Genomic DNA, 27,668 nt, shown 5'->3' on the forward strand with positions numbered 1-27,668 from the left:
AATGTCAATTTTAGCACAGTCATGTTCTACTATAGAAAAAAGATTTAAGGGCGTGCGTTGTTTTTGAGTGTTATAACATAGGGTTTATGTGCTCGTAGAACCATAACAGGACCCAGAAATATATATACAGGGGTAGGGTACACAGATGCGTCACCATCATAGTGAAATTAGACAGAGTAAAGATTGTTAATTATTAATATCATAAAAGCCCCTATAAAAAAAAATTCTGTAAAAACTCAGATAAATGATCATTTTTCTAGTTTTCATTCTGAAGAAACTCAGACACGTGATCATTTTTCTGAAAAAATTTTTATAGAGAAGTGTTAAGAAATTGGTTATTGCATATTAAATTCAATATTAAGAAGACTATTATAGTTGACTTAAAAAGTATAAATTAATTTTTATTCATTTATAACGTGTATGAGGGTATGTTTTTCGCTCATTCAATTTTTTTTTTTTCATTATACGTAAAAATTCTTAACTTTATAGCAATTATTTCCTTTGATCTTTTACAACATTATTTCACTTTTTTTTGATAAATCAAAATGTTTATGATTATAGGTGAATAAACATGAGAAATTATCAAAATAGTCGATTAAAATTTTATATACCTAGCTTTAGGAAGATACTATAAGTCTGCAAAAGTATGTTAATCTCTCACATGCGTTTTGTGTATTCGGAATTAATATTAAAAAATAGATTAGTAATTATTATTATTGTTGATTCATTATTGACAGAGGACCCCGAGCTATAATATATAAAGAGATAAGGCGTCAAAATTTACTCTTAGCTCTACGCATTTTTTTCAGGGCCAGAATTACAATAATTTCATAATTTTCTCGTTCAAAGTTCATAATTTTCTTGTTTAAGTTCATAATTTTCTTATTCAGTTCAAAATTCTCTGATTGTAAAAGATATTTAAGTTATTAAATTATAAGATTAAATTGTAAGCAAAAAGTAAGCAAAAATATAAGAATTGAGTTATCATTATTTAAATTCTTTTTTTGCATATAATTTTTTTGTAACTCAGATCTTAAAGTATTCGTTATCTTTCCTTATTAGGCTAAGCTTAATCTTTCTTAAGCTTTCAAATTCGATCATTATTAATATATTATTGAATATTAAATATTTCTTAAACATGTTCGGCGGAAAAGGCATTAAGGAGGTGGGAAAAGATGGAAGGAAGTCAAATGTAGGTAAAGCAAATAAGGAAGAAATTATAGAAAATTTCAATTGCTTTATCATATTTTTTTTAAAAAATAAATTTGGAACATTTCAAATATAAACTAATAAAATTTTAGGATCTCTTAATAAGGAAATAGGATCAAATGTGCAATCTAATAAATGTTCAAAAAAGAAAATATCTAATAACGAGCGGTAATATTTCATTTCCCAAATTAAAAAAAAATTGGTTTCGTTAAAGTAAATCACATGATTTTTTGATCAAATTATACCCGATGTATTTACTTGAAAATTTTTTTACTATATTAAATAAATAGATATTTTTATAAAATCATATTTATTCTAACTAAAAAAATCATATAAAATAAATAAAAAAAAAATATTTATTCAGATTACATTGCAGCACTTGCCCGATCCAAACCTAAGAGGCAAAAGAACAAAAAAAAAAAAAAAAAAATAGGAAAAAAGAAAGTATTAGTAAAATTATTAAAAAAAAAATCAGAAAAAAAGATTCTTAGCCTTAGTCCTTACCGTATTAATAATCGATAATCGATATCCAACCTAAAGGTGAAAGAACGAAAACTAATTAGAAAAAAAATATTACTATATGGAAAGAAAATTAAAAGCCATAAAAAAAAAACCGAAAAAAAAATATGATTAAGAAACCGGATTAGGAACGAATTATTTTAACTATAACACAACACGGAACAAATCAGGTGCAGACATAACACGCGTTTTCATGTTACACAATTCAAATTATTTATAAAGATATAATAAATGTAATTTATATTACATAAAAGAAATAATACATACGTTTATTAATTTGAACCAAGATAACGGTAGATCATTCCTCTGTATTTTTTGCTTTTCGTCATAAGAATGCAATTGGATTATATTTACCTAGATTGTACGACTTGTACGTGTTGTGCGATCTGTAGCACGTGAACTTCATTGTTTGTATGTGCACTTCATAAATATCTGTATCTATCTCCGTGCTGAAAATACTCATTAAAGAGAATTTAAAAAACAATCATGCTAAGAATACACACGCTTTACAATAAATAGTATACTGCTAATTGTTACATAATTAACGAATAGTAATTATATTTAAGATAATTTGAATAATTTATTAATTGCAAATTCATGTATTCAGCAAATATAATATATCATATAAATAAATATACAGGATATTTTATATTCTTCCAAATCACCAAATATTACTCTTTTTAATAATATTATTAATATTCGTAATTCCTTTATTATTTTATTACGTAATTTTCAAGTGTTATTTATTGTATGGAATAGCTGTTATCCGGTCGGTTACGATTACGAACTGATTGTTTTGACCTGATCGGCCTACTGCGAATTTTTTTTTTTAAAAAAATTATTTCTGATTAATAGTTTAACTTCCGTTTGATTATCAAGCTGAAATGGTTATCCGTTAAAAAAAGAAATTAATTTTTTTTTAATACGTGAAAAATCACTTTGGCCGGATAATAATTTATAGTTAAAGTTTTATGATAAAATTGGATAGAAAAAATTTGTAACATATTTTTTTAAGGAATATAATAAATATATTTTGATTTTGTTAGGTATTACCGTAATATCATTTTTATTTTTGCCGCTTGCTTTGATTTTTTTTAAAAAAATGAATTGGAAAAATTAAAATCTATATTCTTAATTTTTTTTTTATTAAACAATTTTTGGTTATACACTATTATTTTTTTTGCGTGAGTAATTCTCATTTTTGAGTGACTAAAATTTCTTTACAATTATGGCTTACCTATTTTAATTTCTTGTGCGGAACTGCGAATATTTTATATTTTGAAACATTTTTTTTTTCTACATAAGCCACGTTTTATTTTAATAAACGACGATGAAATTTGATATAATTTAAATAAAAAGAATAAACAAAAAATAAAAAAGTGATTATTATGAAAAGTGACTCAAACATAAATGGAAAACATAAACACGATATATATGAACCAGGCTTTTTCTTTAAGAAAATGGGAGAAATTTTTCAAATAAAAAATGGAAATGGAAAACATGCAAATGGACAATAATAACGTGGCTATATTGATTAATAAAATTCACCAAGAATTAAAAGAATAAAATGGAATAACAATTAAATATATTATTAATTCATCTATCCTGAAACAAATAATGAAAAAGAGATCCTAGGCATTAAATATTTACAACATGTATCATTTGACGAAGATTTGGTGACGTATAGTTTATTTTTATATGTAAAGTGTGACAATATCAGTGACTTTCTAAAAATAGTAATGATTTATGCATTGAAGTTAACAAATCACCGTTTGCCAAGAATTCTGTGTAATACAATTTACCGTTACTGCGCTCAGTGCGCTGAAATACAAAATTATTATTTTTTCTTTATTTTATTTTCTATTTATATAACCTCGGTCGAAACAATTTTGTTTCCACCTTTTAACCCATACAAATTTTTTTAGCTTTTTTTTTATATCCTCTCAATCTGAATTTGTTTGTAAATTGTAAAAGTCCTGCTCATGGATTCTTTTGGGGTAATTAAGCCATCAGATGCTAGCCAGATATGTAAAAAATGTAATTGCATATGTTACGCAATGCGATTTCAGCAAAATTTCAAAAATTGGACCAGTGATAATGATAATATTGATAAATTTATTCAAGATATTCAGTTATCATATCATGGAAATGCAAAAGAGGCATTAGAATGGATACCTCATGATAGATTGTATAATATTAAATATATTACAAAAGATGAATTGGGTGAAATTTATAGAGCAAATTGGATTGATGGAAAAATAGGAATTTATGCTTATTGTGAAGGTAAAAAAAGCTGGGATAATAAAAATCAAAATTGGAGAAGACAACAATGTAATATGTTTGTGAATTTGAAGAGTTTAAATACTCCAAACATTCTTACATTAGAATTTGTAAATAAGGTATAAGCTTCAGTTAATTACCTAACAAAATTATAAATATTTTATTTTCTAATATATTATTACATTTGTAGATTAAAATTGAGCATAAATTTTATGGAATAACTCAGGATCCAGAAACAAAAAATTATATGATGGTTTTGAATAATATATGTAAAAAATGTAATAAAATATGTAATTCAATTCACTTTCAACATAAATTTATAGATTGGACTAGTGATAATAATGATATTGATAAATTTATTCAAGATACTCAACTATCAACTCATGGTAATATAGAGAAAGCATTAGAATGGGTATCTTATGATAGATTTCATGATATTAAATATATTGCAAAAAATGAGTTTGATAATATTTTAGTATATAGAGCAAATTGGATTGATGGAGATATAATATCCTGGGATAGTGAAAATCAAAATTGGAAAAGAACAAGATGTAATATGATTGTGAATTTGAAGAGTTTAAATACTCCAAACAATCTTACATTAGAATTTGTAAAAAAGGTATATGCTTCAAGTTAGGTTACAGTACAATTTACAGACATCCATTTCACCAATATGAAATTAACTGATGTCATTTTTGCCGACTTCCATTTTACTGATGTGAAAATTTACCTACTCCATTTACCGAAATGTAAAAGAGTTCAACAAGCTGATTACATAATGCAGATTTACATAACACCAATGTAATTGTTCCTTTGTAATCTTTCTATTTTTTTTCAAATAGTACGGTTAGAATTTAGAAACAAAAAAATTTATATCATTGATTGCTTCCTTATTAATACTGTAAAATGAATCAAAGGCAAAATTTCATGGTAGTCAATACTATATCTTGGCAAAATAGGATTTGTTAAAATGATTTTAGAAAAATGTGATGTCAGTGAAATGGCAAGTAAGCAAAATGACGTTGATAAATTTTATGTTGGTAAAACATGTGTTCAGTAAAATGGGTGAATACGCTTCAGTTTTTATTTAACAAATTTTAAATAATACATTTTACTAACATATTGTTACATTTATAGTTTTTAAAAACTGAACACAAATTTTACGGAATTACTCAAGATCCGGAAACAAAAATTTATATGATGGTCGTGAATAATAAATGTAATAAATGTTATTATAATTTATGCAATTCAATACACTTTCAACGAAATTTTGAATATTGGACAAGTGGTAATAATAATATTGATAAACTTATTCAAGAAACCCAACTATCAGTTCATTGGAATGTAGACATAGCATTAGAATGGATACCTTGTGATAAATTGTACAATATTAAATATATTACAAAAGATGAATTGGGTGAAATTTATAGAGCAAATTGGACTGATGGAAATATAAAATTAAATTCTTATTTGGTGGATCAAGAAAGTTGGGATCATAAAAATCAAAATTGGAGAAGACAACAATGTAATATGTTTGTGAATTTGAAGAGTTTAAATACTCCAAACATTCTTACATTGGAATTTGTAAATAAGGTATAAGCATCAATTAATTACTTAACAAAACTATAAGTATTTTATTTCTAATATATCATTACATTTGTAGATTAAAATTGAGCATGTGTTTTATGGAATAACTTGGAATCCAGAAACAAAAAATTATATGATAGTTTTGAATAATATATGTAAAAAATGTAATTATGTTTGTAATTCAATTTACTTTCAACATAAATTTATAGATTGGACAAGTGGTAATAATAATATCGATAAATTTATACAAGATACTCAGCTATCAACTCATGGTAATATAGAGAAAGCATTAGAATGGGTACCTTATGATAAATTTTGTAATATTATGTATATTGCCAAAGATAATGAGTTTGGCGAAACATATGTAGCAAATTGGATTGATGGGGAAATAATTTGTTGGGATTTTAAAAATCCAAATTGGAAAAGAGAGGATCAAGATATATCTGTAATTCTGAAAAACTTGGATTATTCAGAAAATTTTAAGTTAGAACTTATGAAAGAGGTATGATAAATTTTTTGTTTTACAAAATTTTTGATTTTTCTAATAATGCATTTTATTTGTAGATCCATAAACCTTGTGGAATCACTCAGAATCCGGAAACAAAAAATTATATGATTGTATTACATAGTAATAGATGTAATAAGTGTAATAAAATATGTAATATAATTCACTTTAAACAGAAATTTATAGATTGGACTAGTGGCAATGATGATATTGATAAATTTATTCAGGATACCCAACTATCAGCTCATGATATTATAGAGAAAGCATTAGAATGGATACCCTATAATAGATTTTATGGTATTAAGTATATTGCAAATGATGAGTTTAACAAAGTGTACAGTGCAAATTGGATTGATGGAGAAATAATTTGTTGGGATTATGAAAGTCAAAATTGGAAAAGAAAGGATCAAAATATATCTGTAATTTTGAAAAACTTAGATTGTTCAAAAAATATTACATCGGAACTTATGAAAAAGGTATAATAAATATATTTAATTGATCTTAATAATAAATTTTCAATTCAATATATTATTTTAACAATATATTTTATTTGAAGATTAATAAACCTTGTGGAATTACTCAGGATCCGGAAACAAAGAATTATATGATTGTTTTGAATAATATATGTAAAAAATGTAATTATGCATGTAATGCATTTCACTTTCAACAGAAATTTATAGATTGGACTGGTGGCAATAAAGATATTGATAAATTTATTCAAGATGTACAGTTGTCAGCTCATATTGGTGTAGGAAAAGCATTAGAGTGGATACCTTATGATAGGTTGTATAATATTAAATATGTTGCAAAAGATGAGCTTAACAAAATGTATAGTGCTAATTGGATTGATGGGGAAATAATTTGTTGGGATAAAGACAATCAAAATTGGAAAAGAGAGGATCAAAATATATCTGTAATTCTGAAAAACCTAGATTATTCAAAAAATATTACATCAGAATTTATGGAAGAGGTATAATATTATTAAAATATTTTTTTATTTGATTATGATATAATTATAAAATTGTTAATGAACTTTTTTTAATTATATTTTATTTATTAGTTAAAAAAACCTTGTGGAATTACTCAGAATCCAGAAAGTAAAAATTACATGATGGTTTTACATAGTAATAAATGTCAAAAGTGTAATAAAATATGTAATACAATTCACTTTCAACAGAAATTTATAAATTGGACTAGTGGCAATAATGATATTGATAAATTTATTCAAGATACTCAACTATCAGCTCATGATAATATAGGGAAAGCATTAGAATGGGTATTCTATAATAGATTTTATGGTATTAAATGTATTGCAAATGATAAGTTTAACAAAGTGTATAGCGCATATTGGATTGATGGAGAAATAATTTGTTGGGATTATGAAAATCAAAATTGGGAAAGAGAGGATCAAAATATACCTGTAATTCTGAAAAACTTAGATTATTCAAAAAATATTACATCAGAACTTATGAAAGAGGTATAATATATTTTTTATTTGATAATATAATTATAAAATTTTTTAATTTTTGGTTAATAATATGTTTTTATATATAGATCAATAAACCTTGTGGAATTACTTGTAATCCGGAAACAAAAAGTTATATGATGGTTTTACATGGAAATAAATGTAAAATGTGTGATAAAATATGTAATGCAATTTACTTTCAGCAGAAATTTATAGATTGGACTAGTGGCAATGATGAAATTGATAGATTTATTCAGGATACTCAGTTATCAGCTCATGAAGATGTAAAGAAAGCATTGGAATGGATACCTTATGATAGATTTTATGATATTGAATATATTGCAAAAGGCGGGTTTGGCAAAGTATATAGAGCAAATTTAGTTGATGGATTTATAACTGATTGGGATAGTAAAAATCAAAATTGGAATAGGAATAGCAAAGATACATTGGTAGCTCTAAAAAGTTTGGATAATTCAAATAATATCGCATCAGAATTTATTAATGAGGTATTATCTGATTAATTTAATTTATTATTTATGAACATAATGCTTAAATTGCTAGTTTTACTAATATATTTTATAATTTATATTCACACAGATTATATTGCATAATAAAGTAGGAATGGAAAATTTTGTGATTGTTGGATTTTATGGGATAACACAAGATCCAGAAACGAAAAATTATATAATGGTTTTAGATTATGCAAAAGATGGAAGTTTACGAAATTATTTAGATAAAGAATATGGTAATCTTAATTGGAATAAAAAGTTTGATTATTTACGACATATTATAACTGGACTTGAATGTATTCATGAAAAGGAATTAAACCATCGAGATTTGCATATTGGAAATATATTAAAGCTTAAATATAAAACTGCCATAACTGATATGGGATTATGTAAACCTGCAAATTATAATGCATTAGAAAATGCAGAAAACAGCGTATATGGTGTTTTACCTTATATAGCTCCTGAAATTTTAAGAAGACAAAATTATACCAAAGCTGCTGATATTTACAGTTTTGGTATAATAATGTATGAATTAATTTCTGGATTGCCCCCATATTATGATTTAAAACATGATAATAATTTAGCTATAAAAATTTGTAATGGACTTAGGCCAAGGTTTAACATTAAAGTACCACAATTAATTGTGCATTTAATTAAAAGATGCTTGGATGCCAATCCATTAAATCGACCAATAGCAAAAGAAATAACCAATAATTTACGAAGATGGCAAAATGAATCAAACGATAAACAAATAATAGAGTTACAAGCACAAATTAAGGAAGCAGATGAAATAAACAACAATTCATTAAATAGCATTATACCTTCATCTAATTTAGGGATATCATATAACACACATGCAGAAGCTATTTATACAAGTAGATTACTCGATTTTAATAATCTTCCAGAACCAAAAAATTCCGACGATTATTATAAACAAAATGATGATATAATAAGCAAGGAATATTCAGGTATTAATTAAATATTTTGTTAATTGTTACTTTTTAAATATAATTAGTTAATATTACACTAATAATAACTTCAATTTATTATTTATTAAATAGAATCGTTACAACTTAACTTTTCTCAATTGAATATTAATAAGAGTGGTAAATAGTTTACTTGTGTAATGACTTTAAAAGTACCAAGTTTATTTATAAATACTAATAATAAATTATCAATTTATTAAATAGAATCATGTCAAATCGATATTTCTCAGTTGAATATTAACGAGAATGGTAAATATTCCACTAACATCAAAAATATTTAGTTTATAAAATACTAACAAAGTTTCAATTTATTAAATAGAATCATGTCAAATCAATATTTCTCAATTGAATATTAACGATAATGGTAAATGTTCCACTTATAACATAAAAAATATTTAGTTATTATAAAATACTATAATAACAAAGTTTCAATTTTATTAAATAGAATCATGTCAAATCAATATTTCTCAGTTAAATATTAATGAGAATGGTAAATATTACATTTATAACTTTAAAAATATTAGTTTATAACTACTAACAATAAGTGTAATTTATTAAATAGAATCTTCTCAAATCAATGTTTTTCGATTGAATGATAATGGAGATAGTAAATATTAATTTCTACATAATAACTTCATGTTTTTTTTTCATTCGTAATTAATATAATCTTTTTTTTTTCTTAGGTCAAAATAGCAAATCGGGAAGTAAAAGAAAAAATTATTTCTTAAGTCAAAATAACGAATCTGAGAGTGAAAGAAAAAAAAATAGAATAGAATAAAGTTATAATTATGTATATCCTTATTTAGTTTTATGCTGCTATACCGAGTTTAATTATAAAATTATTATTTTTTTTCAAAAAAATTTGCCATTATAATTTAAAATTCTGCTTAACATCGATTTTCTTAAAATAGATTTTTTTTTTTTTGCTTTTCTATAATTACTTGAATTGCAAAAAATTTTTTTTTACATATATAAAAATTATGTTAGGTAGAATTTTAAGTCATAATGACTTCATATTTAATTATATATATGTTTGTATTCATTAAATAAATAACGATTTAAGCTTATAAATATAAAGCGTTATAAAAGAATAAAATTTATTAGAATGAATATAATTCAGATTTTAATGCAGAAAGGATTTAAACTTAAAAATTCAGTTAATTTGTTGATATTTTACTAATGACAAACCTTCTCAGAATACTATGATAAATCAGATAAGCATAATCTTTTTCTTTGCAATAAATCGTTAGTTAAATTTAATAATAATTATGTAATAAGATTTGTATTCTAAGCGTGAGTGGCATATGATTAATCATCATTTATCAATAAATCAAACGATAGGTAAATTTGGTATTATTACAGCGATTTATATATTACAGTATAAGTTTTGTATGTCATAATTAATTCCGATGATATATGTACACGCTGTAAAATATTAATAATCTTTCTTTCACTTTTTAATAAGAAAATATTGAAAAACAAAAAATTTATGTGAAACTATCATTGTACAAAGAGTTATTTTGGTAGCGCATGACCGACGCTTACTACCTATAAATCGATTTAATTAAATCAATGTCTCTGTTTTATTCTCCATTACTATTGAAAATTCTAACACCTCATTTGACTTAAAAAAGAGTTTTATGTTTACAATAATTAGTTGAGCTGCTTCTTTTTATAAATTGGAATTGTCTATTATTTATTGTCCATTTATTTATTTTTATTAAATTATTATTAAATAAAAATTTTAAAACTAATTTTTGGAGCGTGGTAAAATTATTAATTTAATCATTCAAGATTATAAAAATAGTAAATATTAATTTTTGAATAATAACTTTATGTTTATCAATATAATTTTATTTTCTCAGGCTAATAAGAAAAATAAATTAGAATAGGATAAAAGTATAAATATATATTTAGCATTTGCTGCTATACCACGTCTTTTTTTCAAAGAAAAAATTGTCATTATAATTTAAATTTCTTAAAATTCTGCTTAACATTTTTAAAATCCAGGCAATTATCTAATTAATTTTTTTTTTTGCAGTTTATTCATATACTGTGTATAAAATGAAAAGTGGATAAATTGGGATTAGAATTATAAGATTTAATACTATATTCATTGATTAAATGAATAACTATATAAATTTTTAAAATATAAAACGCGTTATTAAAAGTAGTTATATAGTGAATAAAATTAAGATCTTTAATACAAAAAGAATTTATTTTTGTGAATTTAAAAATTAACGATAATTTACGACCATAATATTTTTATATTAACATCTGATATTTACTATTTATGAGTTCTTATTATAGAACGTTTTTATTCCTATTAAAGGCGGGGATGAAGATTTAAGTTGAAAAAATCAAAAGTATTTGATAAAGAGATCAATATTTCTTTGTATGGTCTCCTTTAAATAAAATCAATAGTATTAGAACTTAGAAGCAATCTATAATAATATTTGATATAAGTAATTCATAGCAAGTATTTCGCATTAAAATTCAAATAGTAGATCTTGGTGAATTTTTGACTATTTTAATAATCCTTTACCTAATACGATAGCTTCCAAACTACAACGGCTCACCTGGCTCACCTCGAGAAAGACCGTGAGGGGGTTATTGAGAAAATACTGAAATATTTCCACAAGTCCTTTAGGGATCACGTATGGAAGTCATGTTGTGAAAAATTAATCGAATTAGAAAGGATGTCGGGTATCAGCACGTCAGACAAAAGAACGAACATGCGTTCTTCAAATATATTAAATTTTTTATTTTCATTTTAAGTCAAAAAATATAAATAGATAAATTAAAACATGAATGTAGTTTACAATTCAATTGTAGAAAGAAAATAAAAATTAATTTTAAAAGGGCATACTTAATAAATAGAATTATAATGATAAAAAGTCCTCGAAAAATTAAAATATATATTAAAAAAGATAGAAGTTACAAATTTATAAAACTATATTTGTTGAATAGGTAACTATCTTAATAGTTCTCAATTTTTTTCTTCATTTTCAAATTCTCCATTTGAACAATTATCATATCAATTACAATTTATCATCAATGTTAATAGTATTCAATTGAGCAACATCAATCCTTAAAGATTCTAATTAATAATAAATCTAATTAGTATTCATAAATTTTAAAAGATTTTTTTTTTAAAAGAATAAGTTATAATTAATACCTGAATATTCCATACTTATAATATTATCTTTATATTCATAATAATCATCGGAATTTCTTGGTTCAGGAAGATTATTAAAATCAAGCAATCTACTCGTATAAATAGCTTCTGAATGTGTCTCATATGATAACGCTAAACTAGTTGAAGGTAAACCATTATTTGATAAATTATTATTAATTTTTTCTGCTTCCTTAATTTGCTTTTTTAATTTTGTTTGATTTCTTCCATTAAACCACAATTGAGCTAAGATTTCTTTAATTTCTCCTGCCATTGGTCGATTTAATGGATTTGCATCCAAGCATCTTTTAATTAAATGCACAATTATTTGAGGAACTTTAATATTAAATCTTGGTCTAAGCCCTTGGCAAATTTTTATTGCTAAATTTTCGTCATGACAAACATCATGATATGGAGGTAATCCAACAATTAATTCATACATTATTATGCCAAAACTATAAATATCAGCAGCTTTGGTATAATTTTGACCTTGTAAGATTTCAGGGGCTATGTAAGGTAAAACACCGTATACCCTGTTTTTTGTATTTTCTGAAATAGTATCAATATAATCTGCAGGTTTACATAAACCCATATCAGTTATATAAATAATACCATCATGAAGTATATTTCCAGCATGTAAGTCCCGATGAATTAATTTGTTACCATGAATATATTGAAGTCCACGTGCAATATCAAATAAATAATAAAATTTATCATTCCAACTTAATTTATTATGTCTTTCATCTAAATAATTTCGTAAACTGCCGTTCTTTGCATAATCCAAAACCATCATATAATTTTTTGTTTCTGGATCTTGAGTTATTCCATAAAGTCCAATAATATTAGCAAAAATATTATTTACCTTATTATGTAATGTAATCTACACAAAAATGATGTAAGTAAAAAAATTATACTATTTTCATAAAGTAAATTATATTTGTACCTCATTCATAAATTCTAATGAAACATTTTTTGAATTATCTAAACTTTTCAAAGCCACAACTTTACTTCCATATCTTTTCCAATTTTGAATTTTATCATCCCATGCAATTATATTACCATCAATCCAATTTGCTTGATAAACTTTGCCAAATCCACCTTTCGCAATATATTTAATATTACAAAATCTATCATAGGGTATCCATTCTAATGTATTTTTTACTTCATAGAATGCATGTGCTAATAGTTGATTATTTTGAATAAATTTATCAATATTATCATTACCGCTAGTCCAATTTTTGAAATTTTGCTGAAAATGTTTCACTTTACACTTTTTAAGATTCATAAGGTCACATTGTTTACATATTTCATTTGATGGATTTACTTCATTTAATTTTTCGTTAATATGTAGTGAATTAGTCGGCTTCTTTCTCAAAATATTAAGCGATTGTTTACCGTTCCTAATCTTTTTAATAAGAGAATCCATCGAAGTTATACGGTAATTGATTGTGCGAAATTTAAAAAACTTTCCGTAGTACATCTGTTGTGTAAATTAGGTCATTTTAATAATGATGTAACGACGTGATTACATAAATATTACGTAAATTTGTCAAACCGTTACAAGAAACGTTTTTAAGTTTAGCGTAGTTTGAAAAAAATTTTTTACGCAAAGAATTTTATTATTAATAAAATAAAATCTTTGTAGAGTTTTTTTTTTAATATAGGCAAAGGCTATCTTTGATAGAATTTTTTTCTAATAAAAAGATTTTTTTTTTATTTCGTTAGAGAATTTTTTTTATTGATTGGGAAGTTTCTTTTAATATGGAGTTTTTTTTTTGATAGATAATTTCGGTAAGGATTTTTTGATAGAAATTTCATTGGAGAATTTTTTTTAATAAGATTTTTTTTTTGACAGATAATTTGTCGGAAAAAAAATTTTTTTAACAGGAGACATTTTATTTCGAATTTTTTTTTAATAGGAGGGACTTTTACTTGATAAAAGAATTTCTTTATTAGAGATTTTTTTTATTAGGGGAGTTTGTTTTTGATAGAATTCATTAAAGAATTTTTCTTTAATATAGATAAATTATAATTTTGTCGAAAAATTTTTTTTTTTGATAGAAATTTCATTATTGAATTTATTTTTTAATAGGTAAATATTTTTTTGATTGATCATTTTGTTAGTAAATTTTTTTAACAGGGAGAATTTTAGAGAACCTCGGTAAAAAATTTTTTTTAATAGGAGGGGAGTTTTTTTGATAGAAATTCTATTGGTGTTTTTTGATGGAAAATTTTTGTTAGAAATTTTTTCTTTAATAAGTGATATTTTTTTTCTTGATTGAGAATTTCATTAGAGAATTGTTGGTTGAAAAGTTTTTTTATAGGGGAGTCTTTTTTTTTATGGAGAATTTCGTTTAAGTCTTATAGAAAATTTTATTGAAAATAATTTTTTTTTAATAAGGGTATTGAGAATTTTGGATTGAAATTTTTTTTTTTAATAAAGAATTTCATTAGAGATCTTTTTTTTTTATAAAAAAATTTATTGAAATTTATTGGAAAATTTTTTATTGAATTACAATTTTAATAAATTTATAAAATTAATTATTATTTTTTTAATGGATATTACAAATAAATTGTTTGCTAGTAAAATAAAAATGCGCATTTTATCATGGGTTTCTTAATTATCTTAATCTTATTAATCAGTTTTTTTTAAATTTTTGTTTATTTTTTTATTTTTAATAATGGACTTTTTTTATCGCTACGGCGAGGCGATATATCGCTAGTCCTCAAATGTCACGTGTTTAGACTATTATCATGTGATTGGTTTATCGCTTTATCGCTATTATTAAAATGAAAACATTTTGACTTTCGAGAGTGAGAAGTTGAAGTTGTGGGAAATACTGATCTACGAAAGTTTATTAAAAGTATAATTCACATGATTATAGTTTAATTTACATCATTACAATAAAATGATTACTTTATTTTATTATCGAAGATAGTAGATGTTAATTACAAAGAATAGAATTATAAAATAAAACTAAAAATTGAATGATTTAACAATTTACATCCCCTACGGGACCTATCTAAGTTTGGGCACTCATACAGGCAGGAAAACTACGCTACAGCCCATAATTAAAAAAAATAAAATGAATAATAAAAAAAACGCACTGGGACCAGGAATATGACTAGTAAAAGGGGGTGGAAAAAAAGCGGGAGCTAAAAAAAAACCAAAGACACCGAGAAAAAAGAAAAATAGAATAGAAGAACGGAAAAAAAAAAATAAAACACCTTCCTACCGAACCACCTAAATCACCTTAAACACCAATTAACTTCATTCATGGGTCCTACAAAAGAAATAAGCGCCACTGATTTCGCCTAAAAAAAAAATGTTATGACAGTAATACAGTTAAAGCCACTTATTCTATGCTATTTAGGATTTGATTATTCACGACCTCACACCAAAAGGTTTAGGAGTTTTAAGAGTAAAGGACGCATGTCATCAGTCTTTTGTTGAGTGTTGGATTTGTTGCGCGAACGAGTCGAGGAACTGAGTGATTTGCCCAGATTCTTCCCTTTACTTTGTTGTGAATAAGTCTTTTTGTCCTTATTGGACTTTGGAGGAATTTTTTTTGTGGGAGGAGTTGAGATGGTCGGCTTCCAATGATGGCTAAATTCCATACATCTAAGTAGGTGTTCGTGTGTCTCAAAGTAAGCGATCAACTGATGTTTCCCATGTACCTTTAAATGAATAAAAGCACGACCCTTCAATTCATGACTCAATATATGTTCGAAGGATTGATTTTCGTGATAACTGAATGCCAACGGATTAGACTTCCAGTCTTCCGGAAGAGAAAATTTTACTTGAAAACGTTCCCGAGCCTTACGTTCTCTTAATTTCCAATGTCCAGGATACCAGCGGACAAGACCATCACCTAATTTTTGTTGCCACGTTCTCATAACGAAGTCCGTGTCTGTAGTTGGTTTGAGTATCATTTTTGTCCAAACGGACTGATACTTGTGTTGTGTCTTAAAGGATATTTCCAATACTTGGCCCCATGATTTTAGATGTTCCAGGATTGCATCATGTGACCAGGCCGCAGGTATATCGTAAATCATAATAGTTCGCACTTGACCTTTTTGCGAATTATGTATTACATTGTTATTAATAGTCATCTTAGTGATCTTGCCTTTTGTAATTTGTGATTCCGAAGATGTTACATTTTTCGGAATCTGAGAACCAATCGGCTTGGATATAGATGTAGATGATTGATCAACATTGGATGAACCTTCCTGATTTGGTTGGGACGCGGTTGTATCCGGATCTACATTGTCATCTATGTTCATGGATTCGTCGATCACAAGATTGGCGTCTGCATCATCTGATACAGGCGCTTTTTGTTTGCCGACCTTCTTCTCCTTTTTTTTTAGCTGCGCCTCAACAGCGCTTTGAACGAGTGAAGGAAGAGCATTTTGGTAACGTGAGCTTAAACTATCCAGTGTTTGTCGAGCTTTGCAGCGAGCTCCTGAGATTATCGCTTGATTTAAGGTTCTCGTAAACTGTTTAGTAACTCTTACATTATCCAGTATAGACCGCTCTGTGACTATGTCGCCTTTTGGAACGAGTTTAGCAGTTGCAGTCTTATAAAATTCAGACTCTACATCACCACACTGTAAGTAATCAAATATTATGTCCCCTAATAAAGAAGCGAACGAGTTGGTGAAGGAGTCGACGAACTCTTGTACGGGTATAGACTGTTGTGAAGATTTCTTTTTATTACTTTTACCCATTTCTTATATGTAAATTTTTTCTTAGTATTTTTTGAAAAAAATTTTTTTAAGAAAGAGTTTTTTATTCCAATAAAATGATTACGCAATTCCCATGACTATTACATAATTAAACTAATCGAATCACATGACAAAAGCATAGCGGACATCCCTATTTTATCACAATACTGACTGATCATTTGTCGATCATTTGCCGATCATTTTTCAATTATCACATAATATAAATACCGTTGCTAAAAAAATTTACATAATAATTAATATGTTCAAATTTCACAAATAACTTAAATTTAGTTTTAATTTATTGTGTATTAAATTTCATTAGATTTTATTAGTATTTGGCATATATTTATTCATTTTACGAAATTATTCACTAATTATGTTACTAATAAAAACCTGCATTATGAATCAGATCACTGCATTATTTTTTTTATAGATTCTACATAATATAAAGAATATTTGTGCAAATTCTTAAGTTTCGCACTCACATATTCATCTTCGCACTTCAATTTTTGTCTGATGATCGGCAATAATTAGTGAATTACCATATACAAATAATATTTTTATGATATTATTAAAAATTGTCTAATAATTACATAATTAAAGTCATATGATAATTTAGTGTTTTTACTTAGATTTCCATTATTTTTTTGCCACAAAATTTGAAAAATATTTGTGATTTTGCAATAAGTTTTTAAAATCCGGAATTAGTGATCAGCAAATGATCGGCAAGGTGATATGAGCATGTCCGCTATGCTCATGACAAATGGGTATAGCGATAAATCGCATATGCGATAAATCATAATTTTCTTAAAATAATATGATTGATAAGCAATACACATAATTATGCATAAGTATTGTTCTTATATATCATTGACACTTTGACAGAACAGATATTTATAATAGTATTAGCTTATAACTTTATAAGCATAAGTATCTATGTATATAATAATGAACATATGTTTTAGCTTAAAAAGTTTCACCAATTTTCTTAATATTCGTGTTATTTTAAAAAAATTCACGTATTTAAATTGAATATGATTGCAAATAATTTTTATAAAAAAATTCAGCCCACATCACACAAATCACTGATTGATCAGCAATACATAATTATGCATAAATATTGTTCTTTCATTTATAAAGCATCGGGTGAAATTTTTTTTTCTTACTAAAAATTTTTTTTTAATTTCTTCCTTTTACATGTATGAATTTTATTTGAAAAAAACTCTCAACAGATTCTTTTATCAAAAGTAAAATGCTGATTAATTCATATGATTGTGATTGTGATTATGAATGTAATGCAAAACGGTTTAAACGAAATTTTAAAAATTGGACTAGTGGTAATAATAATATTGATAAATTTATTCAAGATACCCAGCTATTAGAGCATAATTATTATAAGTTACATAATGCTTTAGAATGGATACCTTATGATAAACTTTATGATATCAAATATATTACAGAAGATAATAAATTTGGTAAAGTGTATAGAGCAAATTGGATTGATGGATATATAGATATATGGGATCATGAAAATCAAAATTGGGGAAGAGAAGATCAAAATATATTTGTAATTCTGAAAATTATAGATAATCCATCAAGCATTACATTAGAATTTATAAATAAGGTATAATAAATTTTCATTTTATGAATTATAATATAAATTAATTACATTGTACTGTGCATTTTGTGAAAAAAAAGCCAATTGTTTAAAAACTAGTTAAAATTTTATTTTTACTAATATTTCTAACTTTAATATATTATAGATTGCAGTGCCTCATAAAGTTTTTGGAATAACTCAAGATCCAGAAACCAAGAACTATATGGTGGTTTCGAATATCAATAAATGTGGAATATGCTATGCTACATGTAATTCAATGTGTTTTCAACGAAATTTTGAAAATTGGACTAGTGGTAATAATGATATTGATAAATTTATTCAAGATATCCAGCTATTAGATCATGATAATGCAAATGAAGCATTAGAATGGATATCTTATGATAGACTTTATAATGTTAATTATATTGCAGAAGATAATAAGTTTGGTAAAGTGTATAGAGCAAATTGGATTGATGGATATATATATACTAGTAGTCGGAATAATTATGTTCAAAATTGGATAAGAAAAGATCAAAATATGTTTGTAATTCTGAAAATTTTAAATAATCCAGCAAGTATTACATTAAAACTTATAAATAAGGTATAATTAATTATTAAAAGTTTCATTTTTTCGTGAATTAATGCAATTGTACTGTGATATTTTGTGAAAAAAAATCGCCAGTTGATTTAAAAACAAATAATGAAAATTTTACTTTTGCTGATATTTCTACTTTAATATATTGTAGATTGCAGTATCTTCTAAAGTTTATGGAATAACTCAAAATCCAGAAACCAAGAACTATATGGTAGTTTTAAAAGATACATGTGAAAAATGTAATAAAGTGTGTAATTCAATACATTTTCAACGAAATTTTAAAAATTGGACTAGTGGTAATGATGATATTAATAAATTTATTCAAGATACTCAGCTGTCAGTTCATAATTATTATGAGGTAAAAAATGCATTAGAATGGATACCTTATAATAGATTGTATGATATTAAATATATTACAGAAGATAATAAGGTTGGTAAAGTGTATAGAGCAAATTGGACTGATGGGCGTATAGGTAGTGATAATTATAGGATTGAGATTTGGAATGATAACCAAAATTGGATAAGAAAAGATCAAAATATGTTTGTAATTCTGAAAATTTTAAATAATCCAGCAAGTATTACATTAAAACTTATAAATAAGGTATAGTAAATTTATTAAAAGTTTCATTTTTTTGTGAATTTTAATATAAATTAATCGTACCATTTATGAAAAAAAATTGCCAAATGCTTAAAAAGCAAATAGTTGAAATTTTAATTTTTACTAATATTTCTAACTTTAAATACATTATAGATTGCAGTATTTTCTAAAGTTTATGGAATAACTCAAAATTCAGAAACCAAGAACTATATGGTAGTTTTGGAAAATATATGTGAAAAATGTAATAAAGTGTGTATTGCAATTCATTTTCAAAATAGATTCATACATTGGACTAGTGGTAATAATGATATTGATGAATTTATTCAAGATACTCAGCTGTCAGTTCATAATTATTATGAGGTAGAAAATGCATTAGAATGGATACCTTATGATAGACTTTATGATGTTAAATATATTGCAGAAGATGATGAGTTTGGCAAAGTGTACAGAGCAAATTGGACTGATGGACATATAGGTGGTGGAAATTGGAAAAGAAAAGATCAAAATATGTTTGTAATTCTGAAAATTTTAAATAATCCAGCAAGTATTACATTAAAACTTATAAATAAGGTATAATAAATTTATTAAAGTTTCATTTTTTTAGTGAATTGTAATATAAATTAATTGTATCATTTGTGAAAAAAAAAAAAATTGCCAGATGTTTAAAAAACAAATAGTTGAAATTTTTATTTTTACTAATATTTCTAATTTTAAATACATTATAGATTGCAGTATCTTTTAAAGTTTATGGAATAACTCAAAATCCAGAAACCAAGAACTATATGGTTGTTTTGGAAAATATATGTGAAAAATGTAATAAAGTGTGTAATGCAATTTATCTTCAAAATAGATTTATACATTGGACTAGTGGTAATGATGATATTGATAAATTTATTCAAGATACTCAGCTGTCAGCTCATGATGATGCAGATGAAGCATTAGAATGGATACCATATAATAGATTGCATAGTATTAAATATATTACAAAAGATAATAAGTACAGAGCAAATTGGATTGATGGTAAATATATATTTGTAATTCTGAAAATTTTATATAATCCAGCAAGTATTACATTAAAATTTATAAATAAGGTATAATGAATTTATTATAAGTTTCATTTTTTTGTGAATTAATGTAATTGTACTGTGCTATTTTGTGAAAAAAAATTGCCAGTTGATTTAAAAACAAATAGATATATATTTTACTTTTGCTGATATTTCTACTTTAATATATTGTAGTATAAAGTTTATGGAATAACTCAAGATCCAGAAACCAAGAAATATATGGTAGTTTTGAATGATATATGTGAAAAATGTGATGAAGTGTGTAATTCAATACATTTTCAACAAGATTTTAAATATTGGACTAGTGGTAATGTTGATATTGATAAATTTATTCAAGATATTCAGCTGTCAGTTCATAATTATTATGAGGTAAAAAATGCATTAGAATGGATACCTTATCATAGACTTCATGATGTTAAATATATTGCAGAAGATGATAAGTTTGGCAAGGTGTACAGAGCAAATTGGATTGATGGATGTATATATGTTCGGAAGAATTATGTTCATTGGGAAAGAAAAGATCAAAATATGCTTGTATTTCTGAGAATTTTAAATAATCCAGCAAGTATTACATTAAAACTTATAAATAAGGTATAATAAATTTATTAAAAGTTTAAAGTTTCGAATTGTAAATATAAATTAATCACATTATACTGCGCTATCTGATGAAATAAATTGCCAGTTGTTTAAATAGCAAAAAGTTGAAATTTTATTTCTACTAATATCCCTAACTCTAATATATTGTAGATTGCAGTATCAATTGCAGTATCCTATAAAATTTATGGAATAACTCAAAATCCAGAAACCAAGAACTATATGGTAGTTTTAATAGATATATGCGAAAAATGTAATAAAGTGTGTGATTCAATACATTTTCAACGAAATTTTATAAATTGGACTAGTGGTAATGATAATATTGATAAATTTATTCAAGATACTCAGCTGTCAGTTCATAATTATTATGAGGTAAAAAATGCATTAGAATGGATACCTTATGATAGATTTTATGATGTTAAGTATATTGCAGAAGATGATGAGTTTGGCAAAATGTACAGAGCAAATTGGATTGATGGACTCCTAAATGAATGGAATAATGAAAATCAAAATTGGATAAGAAAAGATCAAAATATGCTTGTAATTTTGAGAATTTTAAATGATCCAGCAAGTATTACATTAAAACTTATAAATAAGGTATAATAAATTTATTAAAAGTTTCGAATTGTAATATAAATTAATCACATTATACTGTGCTATCTGATGAAAAAATTGCCAGTTGTTTAAATAGCAAAAAGTTGAAATTTTATTTCTACTAATATCCCTAACTCTAATATATTGTAGATTGCAGTATCAATTGCAGTATCCTATGAAGTTTATGGAATAACTCAAGATCCAGAAACCAAGAACTATATGGTAGTTTTTGTAAAAAAATGTGAAAAATGTAATAAAGTGTGTAATTCAATCTATTTTCAACGAAATTTTAAAAATTGGACCAGTGGTAATAATGATATTGATAAATTCATTCAAGATACTCAGTTATCAGCTCATAGTGATATAGGAGAAGCACTAGAATGGATACCTTATGATAGATTTCGTGATATTAAATGTATTGCAAAAGGTGGGTTTGGAAAAGTATATAAAGCAAAATGGTTTGATGGTAATATATATGAATGGAATGATTATAAACAAAATTGGAAAAGGAATCAAAACATGGTTGTAGCTCTAAAAAGTTTAAATAATTCAAGAAATGTTACATTGGAATTTATGAATGAGGTAAGCTATTTAACTATTCTTAGTAAATATTTAATTTAAGTATTAATACTTCAGTTATTTATAATATTTATAGATTACACTACATCATAAAGTAAATTTGCATAAATGCCCTATCATGATTAAACTTTATGGAATAACTCAAGACCCAGAAACGGAAAATTATATTATGATTTTAGATTATGCAGAAAATGGAAGTTTACGAAATTATTTAAACACAAATTATGGTGAATTGAGTTGGACTGATAAAATTAATTATTTGCATAGCATTGCACATGGACTTAATGATATTCATGAAATAGAATTAATTCATAGAGACTTGCATACTGGTAATATATTAAGGCTCAAAAATCTCACTTGTATAACTGATATGGGATTATGTAAACCTGCTGATTGTAATACATCGGAAAATGCAAAAAGCAAAATATATGGTATTTTACCTTATATTGCGCCTGAAATTTTACGTGGACGAAATTATACCAAAGCTGCAGATATTTATAGTTTTGGTATAATAATGTATGAAGTAATTTCTGGATTACTTCCATATTATGATGTAGGTCATGATGTAAATTTAGCAGCGAATATTTGTAAAGGACTTCGACCAAGGTTTAATATTAAAGTACCCCAATTGATTGTGCATTTAATTAAAAGATGCTTGGATGCAAATCAATCAAATCGACCAAATGCAGCAGAAATTAAAAAAACTTTAAATCAATGGCTTAGTGAATCACAAGGTTTGATAGTATATGATATTAGTAGTAGTAATAATTATACAAGTATGCGAAAGCAAATTATGGAAGTAGATGAAATAAACAAAAGTTCATCAAATAGCAGTATAACTTCGACAAATTTAGGAACATCTTATGTAACACATTCAGAAGCTGTTTATACCAGTAGATTACTTGATTTTAGTAATCTTCCTGAGCCAAAAAATTCTGATGATTATTATGAAGAAAACGGTAATATAATTAGCATGAAATTTTCAGGTATTTATTAGTAGAAAAAGATTTTATATTAATTGTAAAAAATACTGATAAGGTTTAATTTTTTAATAGAATCCTTACAAATTGATATTTCTCAATTGAAAATTAGTAATTCTTTTGAACTAAAAAATTCTGATGATAATTATGAAAAGAATGATAATATTAAAATGAAACCTTCAGGTATACTTTCTAAAAAAAATTAATAAAATCAATTATAAATTATTAATAAATTTTTAATTCATTAAATAGAATCCTTACAAATTGATATTTTACAGTCTCCTGAACCAGATAATTCTGATGATTCTTACGAAAAAAATGATAATATTATTAGTATGAATTCTTCAGCAGGTATTGATTAATAAAAAATATTTAGATTGTTACTTAAAAAAAACACTAATTTTTTTCCATTAAATAGAATCACTACAAATTGATATTTATCAATTGAACACTAGTAAAGATGGTAACTATTCTTTAGATATGTATAAAAAAAACTAGTCTATTGTATAATATACTTATTTTATTTGTTTATTTTTTTAGACCAGGATAGAAAATCAAAAGGCAAAGAAAAAATTTAGACCAATTATAATCCTTTGCTATTTTAGTTATTAAATTTTTAAATTTTTATTTTTTTTTCGCTATTATAGTTTAAAATTTTAATTATCATTAATCTTCAGCGGAAATGTAACAAATTTATACTATAATATAGTTTAAAAAACGGTCTTGTTTTTTATTAGCGGATTACTATTTTTAATTAGTTTGATAAAGTTATATAAATTGGAAGAATAGAAGTAGGAATAGAAATAATGATAGATAAACTTTTAAATTATACTAGCCTTATTGATTAACTTGTATGTATTTATTCATTTATTTTATATTTACTCTATTCATCAATTAAATAAAAAATTTTTTTAAAATCAAAATATAATTTAGTTTTGTTCTTAATGAAATCTGTAATAAAATGTCTATAATTATATTATCTTATAATTTATCTATTAAGACCGAATTTACATAAAAAACTAGTAATCCATAAATTTACTAATAGTGCTTCAATAATACTAATTCTATATAAATACTGTATTATCTCAATTTAATTCTGACAATTTTTTTTAATATACCTTTAAAAATTTTATATTTGGAAAAGTTTACATATTTTGTTGAAATTGTTATTTAGTTAAATTTTTTTTTTTGGTCTACTAGCGAAAAGTCCTTATTCGATAAAACATATCGATATCAAAGAAGAAAATAATAAAAATGTCCATAATATACAGAAAATGTTTTCTAGCTTCAATAAACAATACTTTGTTTGCAATATTCATGCTACATTATAAATAAGCCGGAATCGAATTTCTATAATAAATTATTTTTCGTGTACTCCTTTGCAAAAAGATTTATTAAAACGATTTTATGTTGATATCATCGTTTATTACCTTTGTGACCTCATGAAATTGTAACATATCAGTAAAATATCTATCAACTGTGTTAAGTGTTGACAAGAAAGTAGTTCAACGTTTTCATTATTACACTTTTAAAATTTATTAATATTAATTTGAGTCTGATTCTGACAGGAATTAAGATTTCATATATTTCGGTCAAATTTAATGCTAACCAAATCCTAAAATCACGTTTCTTTCTATTTTTTCTTAACTCGATTCTCGCTGTTGATACCGTTGTTGCTACCATGGTCCATTAGACCCTGTAGGTCCTGCAAAATTTCAAAAATTACCAAATCCTCCTGGATATTAAAACTAATTTATGGAAAGCTCTTTAAATACAAGGATTTAAATAAAAGTGGAAAAAACGAACCCTGTCGCTAGATAAAAAAATTTATTTGATCGACATTTGCAACAATTCAATATTATCATGTACTGTATAATAAATAACAAATGGTCCAGAAGAATCAAAGTCTAGTAATATTATATAAACATTATTTTAAACGTAATCAAAAAAAAAAGAATTAAGTCAGATACATTACATTGATTTTAACGTTGCTTTCAACAAACCTAAATTTCATCATACAGAAAAATTTATAATGTTTACCAGAATTTTATTAAGATTTTAGCATTAACAAAATTAAATAATAATATTTATTTATTTATTTTCTTTTTATCTTATATCTTAGAAGTGATGATAATTTAAGGCAATCACTTTAATACATTATAAACTTTTATAACTTTGAACTATTTTAGTTATTTAAATAAAATCTTCTGTAATTAAATGAAACTGAGCATGGATAAAAATCCCATTGATTGGTTCAATTTCAATATTGATCAGCCAATAAATTGCAAATTATCGATTTTACGTGATATAAGAAATTACGCGGACGAAAAAAAGAAAACTTTATTTTTCATAAATTTACAACATTTATAATAAATAAAAAATTTTACAGTTCAACTACCAGTAAAAATAAACTGTGCCCATTCTTACAATATATAAATCATCCAGATTAAATTATAGAATAATGAGAAATTATGAAAAATATAGATAATTAATTATCATTCTCTTAAAAATTAATAGCTAAGTTTCCTGTGATTCAATTTGAACAATCTTTGATTTTTCTGAAAGAGAAAATAACGTTCTTTCTAGCAACTATAAAATTATCATGATTCAATACGTCTATCTATAGTTATGGATATTTAAAGATACATAACCTTACTATTACATAAATGCTTCGGTAACGCTTTATTTCATAAATAATAAAGAATCGATGTATTCATTTTTTGCTCTATAAAATCACTCGAAAGCACACACGTTTAAAAATCAAAGTAAAGCTTTTTTATTTTCCATAAAGTAATATTATAAGAAAGGAACCAGTTGCTATGCAAAGCGAAATAATAAAGCGGATAGCGAGTGTTTCAAGGGAGGAATATGCCCAACCACCCCTCTTCGTGATATTTCTCTCAAAAAACTCCTGAATCGTATTCTTTTTGATTTTCCCTCCAAGTTCATGAATTTCCATTGCGACGAGAAGGCACATCTCCTCTGCTGTATTAAGTTGTTTTTCATCCCTTATTTGATCGAAAAGTTGTTTGAATCAGGTCCAGACAGTTAGGCTAATACCTCTGAATGTTATTGGACCGGAATCTGCAAATATAGCGAATTATAGAATTATAAATTATGGATACATATATGGAATAAATTCTGGATTGCTTACCAGAACTTCCTGACGAATTTGCATGTGACTATCTTGATGTTTCTGATTGGCTAGCCATGCTCAGCTGATCAGTTTCGACTGGCTGAATTCTTCGGGCAACAGCATATTGACGAATCATTTCATTTTGGAGATTTTCAATGGAAGCATTAATTGCGGTGAATCATTACGGCAGGCCTCTTCGATGGTATTAAGTCTCACGGTTATGTTATTAACCATCGATAAGATTTTCTGCGCCTCTTTTGTTAAGATGTGCCTTAATTTTTCCGATTTCTGCAGTAAGTTTATTATTAATTTCGGCATATATTCTACCGAGTTCTGCATCATATGGGCGGATTTGGCTCAAAAAAATCACTCTGTGAGACATCACTCCACACTTTGTCGCATCTAAAAAAAAAATCTCGAATTTAGACATTGTACACAAAAAAAAAGGTTTAATTTTAATATCCAATTAACTTATATTCAAATATGCATGTACATATTTCTTAGATACTGTACTTAATATTTTTCAAACTCGTCATTTTCATCTCGATCGATAAAATTTTTGCTATCTTTATAAAGTAAACATTTAACATTTAATAAAGTTTAGTAACAAATCTCATTATATTTACGTTCATAAATTAATTCCACACCTTCATTTCCGTCATGATATCATAATTGTTAGACTCTGAAAATCGTAGTTGAATGCAAGAAGCATTGTTCTTCTTTGAACAACCAAAATTTTTTTCGTAGGTTGACAAAAAGTCCAAATAAAAAGAAAAAATGTCGTAAGACCGTTAGTTTTACTAAATTCTAAATGAGTGAAAACAAAAATTTCTCAAAATATATTTCAAAAATGACATAATTATCTTCTATCATTGCTTGCTTCCAATAGTTTTATGATCGTTTAAGCTGACATAAATCTTGTAGAAAGGAATATTTAATAATATTATGATGCAATATAATGAAAGATTTAA

At 25.2% G+C, this 27,668-nt stretch overlaps 3 protein-coding genes across 3 annotated transcripts; 1 reads left to right on the top strand and 2 right to left on the bottom strand.

Annotated features, from left to right (window-relative positions):
* Positions 1-12,101: 12,101 nt before the first annotated feature.
* On the bottom strand, positions 12,102-12,509 carry OCT59_012434 (uncharacterized protein; the record flags this gene model as incomplete). Its single annotated transcript, XM_066134463.1, has 2 exons — positions 12,102-12,160; positions 12,239-12,509. 2 exons carry the CDS (start codon positions 12,507-12,509, stop codon positions 12,102-12,104), a joined length of 330 nt encoding a protein of 109 aa, XP_065989726.1.
* Positions 12,510-15,628: 3,119 nt separating this feature from the next.
* On the bottom strand, positions 15,629-16,963 carry OCT59_012435 (uncharacterized protein; the record flags this gene model as incomplete). Its single annotated transcript, XM_025315915.2, has 1 exon — positions 15,629-16,963. One exon carries the CDS (start codon positions 16,961-16,963, stop codon positions 15,629-15,631), a length of 1,335 nt encoding a protein of 444 aa, XP_025181845.2.
* Positions 16,964-21,942: 4,979 nt separating this feature from the next.
* OCT59_012436 (uncharacterized protein) lies at positions 21,943-24,139 on the top strand (the record flags this gene model as incomplete). Its single annotated transcript, XM_066134464.1, has 10 exons — positions 21,943-22,005; positions 22,153-22,224; positions 22,348-22,584; positions 22,658-22,675; positions 23,139-23,146; positions 23,233-23,567; positions 23,637-23,744; positions 23,814-23,912; positions 23,980-24,024; positions 24,102-24,139. 10 exons carry the CDS (start codon positions 21,943-21,945, stop codon positions 24,137-24,139), a joined length of 1,023 nt encoding a protein of 340 aa, XP_065989727.1.
* Positions 24,140-27,668: the final 3,529 nt, after the last annotated feature.

This window comes from Rhizophagus irregularis, chromosome 2, assembly GCF_026210795.1.
Source record: "Rhizophagus irregularis chromosome 2, complete sequence".
Taxonomy (NCBI): domain Eukaryota; kingdom Fungi; phylum Glomeromycota; class Glomeromycetes; order Glomerales; family Glomeraceae; genus Rhizophagus; species Rhizophagus irregularis.